Below are 14,127 nucleotides of genomic sequence, written 5' to 3' on the forward strand. Positions count from 1 at the left end.
TGACTGGATCTTGGAATACTTTTGTAGTGCACTTTACTCCTCATAGTTTACTAGTTCTATTCAAGTTTTTCACGGACACAACCAGTGTCTGTTTCTAAGGTAGCACACACACATTGTAATTTTGATTGTCTTGGATTCAATTTGTGCAATGCTGAGTGCACTGTATTATTTCAATCTTCATAGAAAAGGGGAACCCACCATGTAGCAACAGAAACAAATGTCTTTAATTGTGTAAGCATGCAATGTGTTTTGAGAAAAATGGTTTTCCTTCTAAAGCTTCCTCAGCAGCACAAGGAGACCTTGATAAAAAATAATTTTATGACGTCTCATTCATTTTTTTTTTTTTTGGTTTCTCCCCACTTTTTGTTGCTTTTCAGCGGAACAACTGTTCTTAGAGATGGAGCATGTCCTCCCTCACCGCCCACAGCGGATTTACCTGAGCCCCACCTTTGGAGGGAGCTACTTGTCCTCCAGGCAACCAGCTATCACCGATAGTTGCTACAAGGTGAAGAGCCATGTGTACAGCCTCGAAGGGCAGGACTGCCAGTACAAGCAAATGTTCGGCACTGATGTGCGAAATCTGGTAAGCTAATTTTAGTGAAGTAAAATAATGCTGGCAGGGCAGCAATGCTTGATGTGTTAACTGACGATATTGGGGGTAAATGAGAAATGTGGTGGGGAGCTGTTGGATGAATCTGAAAGGTGCACAGACAGAGTTCTCGATCACTTGAACATCAGTGTGGTATTCCTGGTTGGCAGTATCTTTGTATCTTCTGTGTGAGAACGCTAACTAGTGCACTGTCCGCAATAGTGGATGGCATTCATATGAGCTGGAATTTGCGAGAATAAAAATGCACTTATGCTGCAAGTAACTTCCAGAGACACAGGTTTAACCCAATCTAGGGAATCAAAGGCTTTTTCGAAGTCAATGAGCATGAGTGCTGCAGATCGGTGCAGGGATCGAACTGGTCCAAAGCCAGAATAATTCTTCGGATGTAGTATTGCTTACTCCGCTCTCTGATAGATCTGCATTGGTCTGGATGGACCAGGCTAGTCAGTACATGGAGAAGACTCTTCTACAGAGCTTTGGCAGTACGTGCTACACTGGTCTAGAGGTCGGCTAGGGTTTGGTCCCACCACAGTGGTTGCTAAGTCTAACTAATGCTGCTTCTTTATCCTCTGAAAGCTTCATAAGATACATTAATGGCCACCCTGGCGCTCAAGACACACCATCACCGAGGCCCTCTTCTTCAGCCAATTGGATTACAGCAACACTCACTGATGCAGGGATCGCAGTTCACCCCTTCTGACTACATTCCATACAGAACACCACAGCCAGACTCGTCCTGGATCTCCAGAGATAAACCCACATCTCCCCCTATCTCAGGGAACACTACTGGTTCCCTGTACAGAACAAATGCCTGTACAATCTCTGACCCACACATACAAGGCCCTACACAACTGCTGAACAGCCTACTTGAACCACCACCTGATCTTCCATCAGCCCACAAGACACCTCTGCTCCGCTTCCCTTTCCCTAACCCTTATCTCATGCAACTGGCATAGCAGATGCAGAAGTTGCTCCTTCTTCCTAGCAGCAAAGACATGGAACGAGCTAACCTTTCATCTGCAGACCTCGGGATCTTTTCCAGAGTTCCAAATGTCCATGAAGACCTGGCTATTCTGCTAATCAACTAGACCCTGCAAGCGCCTTGATACCCTCACAGGTAAAGAGAAGTGCTCTACAAATCTAGTGATTGATTGATAAGGAACCTGCAGTGATTTGTTGAATACGTTTCCATGATAGGCAGTAGGATCACAGGACTGAGTTTACGGTAGTATCTACCAGGTTTGAGGTCAGTTCCTGAAGTTAAGAATGGTTAATTTCTATCATGATGGCTTTACAAGTCGCCCGAGATATTATAATAATATCTCGGGCGATTCTACTGTCTCCCTGGTTGGTCTTTAAGAATGAAATGCACAAAAGGTGATGGGAGGAATGTTTGCAGTTTGTCTGACCATTGGCAATCACACAGGGTAGCATCCCAACACACCTTTCTTTTGCACACCATGCCACCTCAGTTTTGACCCAGCCATATGCAAATCAGCCTGGACCTTGCTCCTCTTGGCAACAGTCCAGCCCGAAATGCCAGGTCCGGTTCTCACCGAAATATAGCACAAACAACTTAGGACTGGTTTTGCCCTGATCATAGCTTATCAGCCAGGTATAGCTTGATCCAGTGGCACAGTGAACATGGGACCCACGTCCGGGTGTACTCTTGCCATACAGGGCTGTACATGAAACACACAAAAGGTGATGGGAGGAATACTTGCAATGTGTGTAATCACTGGCAGTTACTCGGGTAGTATCCCAGCTCATCATTCTTTTGCTCACCATGCCACCTCAGTTTGGACACAGCCATATGGAAATCAACCTTGACGCTGCTCCTTATGGGAACAGTCCAGCCAGAACTGCCGGCCAGGTCCTCACCGAACTGGAACACAAACAACCTAGGACCAGCTTTGCAGTGTAACACACAGTGCAGGAACAGGGGAAAATAGACATTGGTTCAGAACCAGGCATTAAGATGCCACATTGGCCACTTGCGGACTTCTCGTTCGCCAAAGTGGAGGTTGACAGGGGCGTGAACTGGGACACCCGTCGATAGAAAATGGGAGGCTGTCATATGTAAGAGAGGAGGAAGCAGCTATATATATATATACAAGAAAGTGACCTGTGAGCTGCTGTTGCATGGATGTAGCCATAGACTCCTGGATTCCACACCCTCAAAGCGTCACACAGTCCCAGGTCATTCACTCAGTCGGCCAACCCTTTCCCTGTCCATTTCGTCACCCCCCAGGGCTCTGGGTGAGTCAGTGGGTCTATGATGTCATTGAAGTCCCCTTCAATAATCCTCGTACCATGGGGCAGTTTTGGTATGAGTCCATCTAATACAGACTTCTAGTCTGATTCCTTTCCTTAGAATTATCTCCAGGCATAAAACGGGATCCAGAAATTCTTGAGCAGCCAGAAGTAACATGGGTGGTGCCTATCTATATAAGAGCCCACCCAGCATGCTAACAGTTCTTTTATTTCCACACCAATCACCACAGATCCGGCGAGAGTTACTGTAGTCAATTTTTGACTGACTTTTTGTTGAGCCTATTTTTTGAGAGTTTTTTATCTGGTTTGCAAGGAACGTCCCAGAAAAAAAAAATCCAACAGGTTTTAAGCCCTGTGGTGCCTATCACAGGCACATGTCTGTGACAGACCCACACTTGGTTTGTTTGTGGTGCTTGGAGTGGGACTATGACACCAAGGCCTTTGAGGACTACTGCACCATGAACCCGAAGGTGCTGCAGGAATGTTCCCTGAAGCTCCCTGCTTTCGGATGACCCCTTAGTCCCAGTCACGCAGGAGGTCCTGGAACCACTTTCAAAGCCACTCCTGACGATCGTCCTTCCAGTCCAATTTGTTGGGTAAGTCCCACAGGCGTTAAAAAGTGAAAATGCTCTTCAACTTCATTGCTGTGGTCCAAGACCTTGAACGAGGAGCAGGAACCAACACCACCATTCAAGGGCCTCTCTCCTCTGCCGACGCTTATTGTGTAAGCCATGCTCATCATATTTGGGTTGCCTGACCCCTCTGGAGTGCCTTCAGGCACCGTGGGTTCAGGAAGGGCCCCTACTGTGTTCCCTCCAGCGAGCAGGTCTGCCCTCAACGCCAGTCAGGCTCCATGGCTCAGGTGTTGAATCCGGATTGTCTCCACCCGCGAGGCCTCGAACTTTCACAAGCCTACTCCAGTGCTGTCATTCCCAGCATTGACGCTGACCACATCCTCCTTCCTGACTCTGATACAGAGACAGATCAGCGCAGCCTGACTCCGGCACAAGCCGATACCATGCTGCCAGTGCATTTTTCTTTTGATAGGCCTGGAGATTGGGAAGTTTGAGAGAGGTCTAAGGACTCTTATGCATTCCTCCACCTTCTTGATGGACCAGAAGACAATTGGTATGAGTAACTGGTGGATGCCAGTGGGTTAGACACCTCACCAGATGCTGCTTGGTCTCTCCTCCTATCATGACCATGGAGGAGGGAGCCTCTTATACAGTGGTGGTGTGGAAGGTGGCTGAGGTCTTGGACCTCATGCTGCCCTCGTTGGCAGTCAAGACGGACGTCTTGACACAGCTGCTTAAGTCTGGAGCAACCCCCACAGAATATCTTATCCCATTTTAATGAAGCCATCACAGATGTCCTGCTTGGGGTATGGTCCAATTCCTTTACAGGGGCTCATATGCACAAGGCGATTGCCCACTGCCATCACCCCGCTTCTTGGGACCCCAGTTTCCTCACCCAGCTTCCCGTCCCAGAGAGCTTAGCTGTCCAAGCCTCCACCTTCCGAGTTAACCCCAGCGTAGGAATACATAAGGCTTGGCTACTTTGATAAGAGCATGTTCTCTTCTGCCAGCCTAGTATTGCGGTATGTGAACACCGCGTTCCTTTTAGACAAATTCACATGCACGGGGTGTGATTCTGTTGCGCATATGCTGCCGTGGTCTCTGAGGAAGCCTGAGTCATACTCACCCAAGCCATTTGTGACAGGCAAGATAAATGGCAAAGTTCCCCATTAAATGTTGGCTGGACACTGCTGTTTCGCTAGTCAGAGCGATTGCATTGTCAGTGGCTGTCAGGCACCATATGCACTGTCTGCAGTGGGACCTGCAGTCTGTGGACACAGCATCAGGGGAATCTCTCCGACATGGTCCAGATCTTGGAGAGAACCTGCAGTAGTGGCTGACAAACTGCAGTTGGGTCAGCAGCAGATGCCTCTCTCTTCCCAACCCAGAGCTAATTTTAGTGATAGATGTGCCACTCATGGGTTGGGGCGGCCATCTAGGGGAGGTGGAGATCAAAGTATTCTGGTCTCTAGTGGAGTCTCAGCTCTATAGCCACCTGCTGGAGCTGCAGGGAATCCTACTGGCATTAAAATCCTCTCTTCCTTCGTTCAAGGCAAGGCTGGTTCAAGTGTTCAGACAACAATACCGCCATGTTATACTGCAACAAACAAGGCAGGGAGGGGTCGTCGACTGTGTGTCAAGAGGCCCTGCGTTTCTGGACATGGATAGAACATCAGGGCATTTTCAATATCTGGTGGGTTCTTTGAAAGCCATAGCAGACAAACTCAGCTGTCCATGAATAGCGTTTCCATCTGGAGGTGGTGCAAGGTCCTTTCCAAGACTGGGGAGAACCTTGGTTACATCTGTTCTCCACTCCCGGGAACGTGTAGTATCAGCAGTTCTGCGCACTGGAATTTCCAAGGTGGCTCTGCTCAGAGACACTATTTGTCCCGAGTGGAACTCTGGCCTCCTGTACCCCTCTCCACTGATGCCACTCATGCCCAAATTTCTCAAGATTATCAGAAACAACCGGGCCCAAGTCATTTTGTGACTCTGGATTGGGCACAGATAGTTTGGTATCTCAAACCTCAGAGCATGAGTATCTGTCCTCCGATCAGGCTCCACCATCAGGAGGATTTTCTGCTGCAGCAGCCGGGAGGATTCTGCACCTGAACTTGTGCACCCTCCACCGTCGTGCATGGAGATTGAGCGACGGCAGTTGGCAGCCTTCAACCTTCTGCTCGAAGTCTGACGCTATTTTGGTAGTCAGGCGTCTTTCTACCAAGACATTATACGCTTGCGGCAAATTTGTGACGTTGTGTGCACCCAAGAACATTGACCGTCTTTTTGCACCCTTATACCAGGTTGGTTGGTTATTTGTTCGTTCTTTCTTTGGCCCAACAGTGCTATGCTCTAAGCCAGGGGTCTTCAAACTGTGGCAGGGAGTAGGGAGTTGGGGAAGGGGAGCTCGGGGGGGATGGTCAGGCTCTGTACAAAATCAGCATGATTATGCTAAAAACAGCCGGGCCCAAGTCATTTTGTGGACATAGATAAGCTGAAACAATTAACAACATTAAATTGCTTTGTAATGGGCCATTACTAACATGTTTTGTCATTTATATCCAGGCTGGGAGAAGGTGTCAAAAGGGAAGGGACTCCAAAAATCCAAATGCTATTCAAAACCCCTACTTCTAATAATCACACCGTGGATACTTTTACACAAGGCCTGCCTGACCAGAATAGTATGTTTGGCATCAACTTAACTTCAATGTTTAAATAAGTGCAGACATATTTAAACATTGCCAATTTAGTGAAATAATTGTGAACATTTTTGAAGGAGCCTGATGATTTCCCCCGCCCTCCCCAGAAGGGAGTGGGGGCATTAAAACATTTGAAGACTACTGCTCTAGGCATGGTTAAAGGTTACTTGTCAGCCATATTAGCTTTCTTGTGGTTGCCAGACCAAACTTCTTTGCTTAATTCGCTTGTTGTAACCCGTTTCATTAAGGGACTAAAACACCTGTTTCCCCCAAGACCATTCATTATGCCCCAATGGGACCTCAATCTGGTCTTAATGTTTCTTGTGTGCATGCCCTTTGAGCAGCTGCACAACTATCCAGTCTGGTTACCGTAAAAACAGCTTTTCTATTGGCCATAACATCGACCATCCGGGTCAGCGAACTGCAGGTACTCTCTGTGCACCCTCCCAACATGACACTCTATCCAGACAAACTGGTTCTGAGAACCCTTGCTAATTCCTTTCAAAGGTAGTGACTCCTTTCCTTGTAGGCCAAAGTATCACTTTACCTTCTTTCTTTACCCCACACCTTTCTGGACTCAAAAAAAGTTATCGTTCTACATTGATCGTGATTGAGAGTGCCCGATGGACGATCAACTGTTAGTGGGATATGTTGCAGCGAACAAAAGGAAAGGCTGGGCAGAAACGGGCCATCTTTTAATGGATAGTGTTCTGCAAAAGAATCTGCTACACATTGACCAAAAAGCAACCCCCTGAGGGTTTGCCTGCTCATTCCACCCTGACCCCAGTCTGCAACCACTGAATTAGCTCACAGAGTCCCTGTCTTGGCCAACTGCCAGGCAGCAACGTGGGCATCTTTACACATGTTCACAAAGCACTCTTGCCTGGATGGTCAGGTCCATCATAATGGGCACTTTGCTTATTTGGTCCTACAGGACTTTTTGGTCTACTTTGTTCACAGACCCACCTCCGGGCAAGTATTCCTTTGGGTATCTTTTCTAAGCTAGGGAATATGCATCTAGAAGTCTCTATAAGGTTTGGTAAGGCCTTATCTGTTAGAAACACTGGCTAGCCACGTATTCCGTATCGACCCTCCACTCCTCACCTCACCGCTCTGTGAATACATTTCTACATAGGTTCACCTGTATGAGGCCCATGGTGATACTCAACAGTTCATCAGCATACTTAATGGCTCAGCAGTTCTGGCGTGGAAACATCAAGAAAAGATACTAATGTCAGTGTGCTTGGGTGGTGCCTATATAGGTCCGCACATGTCACTTCTGGTGTTGCCAACGCATAGCCAAACAACTCCACCTACCGGCTCACAGTGGTACTGCTCAACAAATACTGAGCCAGTCTGACAAATCTAAGGTAAGGAGCCTGCAGCTAGATAGTCTCTACCAGATAAGGCATTACAGGAGATAAGTAATTTGTTCTTTAAAGTTCGTTAGCATAGATTTAGCAGTGGAGGAGGCAAGGGGAATGTAGATGTTGAGGGAGTTATATTGGGTACCTTCCAAAGAACCCTCAAGAAGCACATATCTCTCCAGGGCATCACATGAAATCCAGGAGACCACAAGTGGTATAGCCTTATGGAGCAGGATCGTCACTCCCTAGATCCTCAGGAGTACTTCGCATGGTATATCCTGTCATAGCCATGCCTAGCCAGGAATTCTCATTTGGTGGCCTGGATATGAGTCTTTTGTTAACTCAATAATGCTACCCTGTGGCAATGCTGCAAGTTCATGACTGCACCTCTTTTGATGAGGCTGATGAGGCCATTTATGTTCCAAGTCATCACTGTATTCGCACATGTTAGTTAGGATAATATGTACTGCTATTGGGTTTGGAGGACCACCAATGTCCCATCGCGCTGGCTAGGCTCCAATGGAGCCTCGCTCCCAAAGCTACAGCTGGGGTGCAATAATTCCACTGTGGGAATGCTGCGCAGTGTGACCATCACCCTGGGCAGTACTAAACCTGAAAGAAACAAACAAATCCCAAAACAAACTGAGCAAAAACTCACCACCCCCACTACCCCTCCCTTTACTTCTACACCCATCAAAGAATCATCTGTATCCCTAACTCACGATTCCCCAAAGAAAGTAAACAATAAATAATCCAGTGCAATTTATACAATCGGTTAGGTGTCGTCCAACTGTGCCAGTGTCTTTGACCAACAGGATCCCCATTCTTACGACTCAGCGATTCCTTTGAAGAGGGGCCAGGCCACGGTGGAAGCTGGTTCAATGTAAGGGGTCTCTGCTCTGTCAGCCAGTCCCCAGCCACCTCAGATGTTTTGAAAAAGTGTGATTTTGAGGCATACATCACACACAATTTTGTTGGGTATCAGACCATGTATTGCTGGTTTAAGTTATCCAGGGTATTTGGCTTTGAAGCTCTTAATGTATAGCTGAAAATAAGGAATACATGCTGCCTGGCTTTAACTTGGTTTAACAGGCCATATTCTAGGTGCAGCTGAGCAGCTGGTGATGCTCTTGGGAAAAGAAAAATGTATTTATATATTTTAACCACCAAGTTGTTCAGGAGTCTTGCATCCTGTCCCAGCAAAATTTCAGACCCATAGGTTATTGATGGAAGTAGCTTTGCCTTCATAATGTAGAGGATTGGATCTAAACTGGAGCCCATACTTGTTTCAAGGCAGTTGAGAGAGCGAATTGAAGTGCCTGCGCTTCAATTCTAATTGTGATTCTTTCCGCTTAGTCAGGTTTCTTCTTGCATCGATCCAGACCCCAGGATTCCTATAGTCTGATGCATTACTAATAAGTTTGCTTCTCAGATGCCAGGTCCCATTCTTATTTAGTATTTTCCATAGATTGTTACATTTTTTTTTGCCAGGTTCACTTAAAGCCTGTTAGTCCTTGTATATTCATCTAGCTTGTTGATCTGTCGCTGGACTCCCACTTCAGTTCTACTCAGTTAGACCTGACAGCTTAGGGTGGTCTTCCCCCAACTTTTTGCCTGCCTCCCATTTTTCTGATCTAATTTTGCTGGTTTTAGGACTTTGCACACTTTACCACTGCTGACCAGTGCTTGTGCTCTTTCCCCTAACCATGGTAACATTGGTTCATACCTAATTGGCATATATAATTTACCTACAAGTCCCTAGTAAAGTGTACTAGATGTGCCCAGGGCCTGTAAATTAAATGCTACTAGTGGGCCTGCAGCACTGATTCTGATGGATACCCCTGGCGCCGATAATACCACATTTTTAAATGCAATGTTCTCCATCTTTCAGCAGATGGCTCCAGGTGGTGCACCGGCTGGGCCTTCGGGCCCTTTGGCTTTTAACATGGGTGCTCCGGCTCTGCTGCGACAAGCACCCTTTATGCCCTTTCTCCCCCTGGGGAACATGGGCTCGGCGCTGGTGTCGGCTCCGGTGGCTCCAGAGACTTCGGCTCCGAGAGTTTCGACTCCAGCGGCTTCGGTGTTTCGGCCAGTGACGCCGTCTAGGCCTTCTACGACTCCGAAGCAGCCTTCTCTCCATCCGACGCCTGGTTCGGCGCCGAAGGTACCTGTGGCGCCTGTTGACCCGACGTCGGACGGATCCGGAGATCGGCGTCGTTCTTCGACATCTGCTGATGCCATGTCGACGCCGAGGATTGAGGAGAGGCTGCACTCGAGGAGACTTGCTCTCCGTCTCCTGGCAGAATAGGAGTACCAGCAGAACCTAGAGGAAGGAGAGATTGAGGACTCTCGTGAGGGTCTTCATGGGCTGGACACGGCTAGTGGCCTAGATACTTCCCCTGAGTGGGACTTGTCATCTCCGGGGGAGTATACAGAAGAGGCAGCCACTTTTCATGCTGTTATAAGGAAGGCAGCTAACTTTTTGGAACTGCCCTTGCCGGTGACTGAAGTGAAGCAGAATCTGTTGACAGAGGTGTTGCACCTGGCCTCTACATCAGCAGAACCTCTTTTGCCGTTCAACGAGGCGCTGCTGGAACCTGTGTTGGAGGTCTGGAAGAAGCCGGTGTCTTCTTCAGCTGTCAATAGGTCTGTGGCTAGGAGGTATCGGGCTGCACCGGCTAACCCTGGCTTTCTTACCAGACATCCAACACCTGAAAGCTTGGTGGTCCAGGCTTCCTGCTCGGCAAGGTCTGCGCCTGGGTCTTTTCCATCTGTGCCATCGGATAGAGACTCCAAGAAGATGGACATGCAATCCAAAAAGGTGTTCTCGTCATGTAGCATGGCATTAAAGTCAACCAATGCTACATGTATTTTAGGGAGGTACATTTATGCTCTGATGGACGAAATTACATCTACGCATACAGAGGTCCCTCAAGGGCTATTGAGTCTGGTATCGGACGCTCAAGCTGCTGCAACCCAGGTTATCCAATCTGGGTTGGATACAACTGACTCTGTGGCTAGAGCAATGGGCACTGCTGTAGTTACGAGGAGGCAGGCTTGGCTTCGTAACTCAGGGTTTTCATCAGATGTGCAGTCGACCCTGCTGGACCTCCCTTTTGATGGGGACAAGCTCTTTGGTGCCAAGGCAGATTCGGCCTTGGAGAGGTTTAAGGAGAGCAGGGCCACGGCCAAGTCGCTAGGATTGCAAGCCACTTCTGCCTCCTCCAGATTTTTTAGGAGGTTTCGAGGATTTGGTTGTGGCTCCTCCTCCTCCTCCTTTCGGGGGAAATTCCAGTAGCCTACCTCTTCTCTCTCCTATAGATCTTTTAGAGGGAGGGGTAGGGTCCGTACCAGGGGAGCCTCTCAGCAGCACTCTGCCTCTTCCTCTTCCTCTGGAGGGGTGCAGCAGGGGAAGCAGCCTTAGGCTTCCACCAATTCCCACTCACTCCTCTCCTGTAGGGGGAAGGTTACTGTATTTTCTCCACAAGTGGGAGGTCATCACATCAGACTCCTGGGTTACCAGCATTGTGAGAAAAGGCTACACCCTTCCCTTTCTGGAGTTTCCGCCCCCCCATCCCGCCCCGCCCATCTTATTGTTCAGAAGAACACCTCCTGTTGTTAGAACAGGAGGTTCAAGTCCTCCTTTCAAAGGGCGCGGTGGAGTTGGTTCCAGAGCAGGAAAAGGGTCAAGGTTGTTACTCAAGGTACTTCCTGATTCCCAAGAAGGATGGTCGGTTGAGACCAATCCTGGATCTGAGGATTTTGAATTGGTTCCTCAAACAGGAAAAGTTCAAGATGCTGACCCTAGCTCAGGTGCTTTTGGCGTTGAACAAGGGAGATTGGATGGTGTCTGTCGACTTGCAGGATGCTTACTTTCATATCCCGATACTCAAGTTGCACAGGAAGTATCTCCGGTTTGTGGTGGGGTCGCAGCACTATCAGTTTGCGGTCCTCCCGTTTGGTCTTACTTCAGCACCTCGAGTCTTTACGAAGGTGATGTCGGTGGTTGCGGCAGAGCTCAGAAGGAAGGGGATAGCAGTATTCCCTTACCTGGACGACTGGTTGATCAAAGCCAAGTCCCCGGAGCTTGTGTTGCATCATCTGCAGTCGACAACCCAGTTGTTGTTCGAGCTGGGCTTTTCGGTGAACATGCCCAAATCTCACCTAGAGCCCTCTCAGCGCCTCCTGTTCATAGGGGCAGTACTGGATACAGCATTGAATCGAGCCTTTCCTCCGCCTCAGCGGATTCAAGACATTCAGGCGTTGGTTCCAATGTTTCAAAGTGGAGCGGTCATTCCAGTCCTGAAGGTCCTACGTCTGCTCGGTCTGTTTGCCTCCTGCATACTGTTGGTCACGCATGCTCGCTGGCACATGAGGGCTCTTCAGTGGTGCCTCCGAAGGCAGTGGTCTCAACACAAAGGAGATCTCAAAGGTTCTGTCAAGATCTCCAGAGATGCTGCCACGGATTTGAAGTGGTGGATTGCGGACGACAATCTTTCCCGGGGAAGGACGTTTACGCAGCCTCCATCAGTGACCACGGTCATAACGGATGCTTCCACTCTAGGGTGAGGAGCTCATCTGGGGGACCTGGAGATCAAAGGGCTTTGTTCTCCAGAGGAACAGATGTTTCATATCAATTTGTTAGAGTTACGGGCTGTACATCTGGCTCTCAAGGCCTTCCTCCCATCCCTTCGCGGTCAGTCGGTTCAGGTCCTGACGGACAATACTACCGCAATGTGGTATATAAACAAACAGGGAGGAGTGGGGTTGTACCTTCTCTGCAGAGAAGCTCTTCGGCTATGGTCCTGGGCAAAGGACCATCAGATTTGCTTGGTAGCAAATCATCTGGCCGGAGTCTTGAATGTACGTGCAGACAGTCTCAGTCGCCATTTCTCGGCCGACCACGAGTGGCGTCTCCATCCAGATCAAGTCCGTCTAATCTTCCAGATGTGGGGGTTTCCTCGGATAGATCTGTTTGCCACCTGGGAGAACTCGCACTGCCCGTTATTCTGCAGCCTCCAGTATCCGGTGCAAGGAGCGTTGGGAGACGCGTTTCAGAGAACCTGGTGCGACCAGTTGCTTTATGCGTTTCCCCCCCATACCCTTGATTCCTCGAGTGTTGAGGAAAATTCGCCAAGACCGGGCCCAAGTAATCTTAATTGCTCCGGATTGGCCAAGGAGGGTGTGGTATTCCGACCTTCTTCAACTCTCACTGTGCCCTCTGCTCCGTCTCCCACTCAGGGCAGACCTCCTCTCCTCGCAGGGGCAGGTTTTACACCCCAACCTCCAAAGTCTGCACCTTCATGTCTGGAGATTGAGCGGGGCAACCTGAGTTCCTTTTCTCTCCTGCCTGATGTAGTGGATGTTATCTTAGCGGCCAGGCGACCCTCCACTAAATCTGTCTACGCTAATAGGTGGTCTAAATTTGTGGTATGGTGTGGAGAGAGGCAGATTGATCCCTTACGTGCTCATTTGTCGGATGTTTTATCTTTTGCTTTGTCTTTAGCACAGAGGGGTTGTGCAGTGGCTACTGTTAAGGGTTACTTGTCTGCCTTGTCTACCTTGTCAGCCTTTATTTGTCTTCCAGACCAGCCTTTGTTATTTAAATCTCCTATAGTACTTCTTGAAGGGCCTTATGAATAAATTTCCTCAAAATCCTTTCGTTATGCCTCAATGGGATTTGTCCTTGGTCCTAACTTTCCTTATGGGGTCCCCTTTTGAGCCTATGCATTCTTGCCCCTTAAGATTTTTAGTTCTTAAAACAGTTTTCCTGGTTGCTATAACATCTGCAAGGAGAGTGAGTGAGTTGCAGGCTTTATCGGTAAAACCCCCTTATACAACTTTTTATGGGGATAAGGTGGTGTTGAGGACCAAGGCTGCTTTCCTTCCGAAGGTTGTTTCACCCTTTCATTTGGCCCAGACAATTACTCTGTCCACGTTTTATCCTCCGGCTCATCCTTCAAAGGATGAAGAGAGACTACACCGCTTGGACCCAAAGAGGGCGCTAAGCTTTTACATAGACAGGACAAAGGATTTCAGGCTGGAGGATCAGCTTTTCATCGGTTACGTGGGAAAGAGGAGAGGAAAGGCAGTCCACAAGAGAACACTCTCCAGGTGGGTTGTTCTTTGCATTAAAATGTGTTACTCTTTAGCAAAGAAGGATCCCCCTGATGGTATTAGAGCTCATTCCACCAGAGATAAGTCGGCCTCTTCGGCCTTGGCCAGAGGTGTTCCTGTGGTCAACATCTGCAAGGCCGCAACTTGGTCGTCCCTTCACACTTTTGCGAAACATTACTGTTTGGACTCTGAGGTCAGAAGGGACGGCCATTTTGCACGGTCAGTGCTGCAGGATTTCTTGGTTTGACCATTAAGGAACCCTCCACCGAGTGCGGTACTGCTTTGGGACTCTATTCATTAGGTGAGGAATCCACAGGTAGTTGTATCCATCAGAAGAACGAGTTACTTACCTTCGGTAACGACTTTTCTGGTGGATACATTAGCTACCTGTGGATTCCTCACGGTCCCACCCGCCTCCCCGTTGCCTGTTTGGTCTAACCAAGTAATTCTTGAGTGTGCTCCTCTTGGTTTTGAGGATTGGTATA

At 48.5% G+C, this 14,127-nt stretch overlaps 1 protein-coding gene across 4 annotated transcripts in view; it reads left to right on the top strand.

Moving 5' to 3' along the window:
- The window catches only part of SMPD4 (sphingomyelin phosphodiesterase 4), a 277,112-nt gene that overhangs the window by 174,446 nt on the left and 88,539 nt on the right, over positions 1-14,127 (top strand). For all 4 annotated transcript variants that reach the window (XM_069215134.1, XM_069215137.1, XM_069215136.1 and 1 more), the window contains one exon: positions 378-583. In XM_069215134.1, coding sequence (XP_069071235.1) covers positions 378-583 — 206 coding nt within the window. The remainder of the gene's footprint in view (positions 1-377; positions 584-14,127) is intronic.

Source organism: Pleurodeles waltl, chromosome 11, assembly GCF_031143425.1.
Source record: "Pleurodeles waltl isolate 20211129_DDA chromosome 11, aPleWal1.hap1.20221129, whole genome shotgun sequence".
Taxonomy (NCBI): domain Eukaryota; kingdom Metazoa; phylum Chordata; class Amphibia; order Caudata; family Salamandridae; genus Pleurodeles; species Pleurodeles waltl.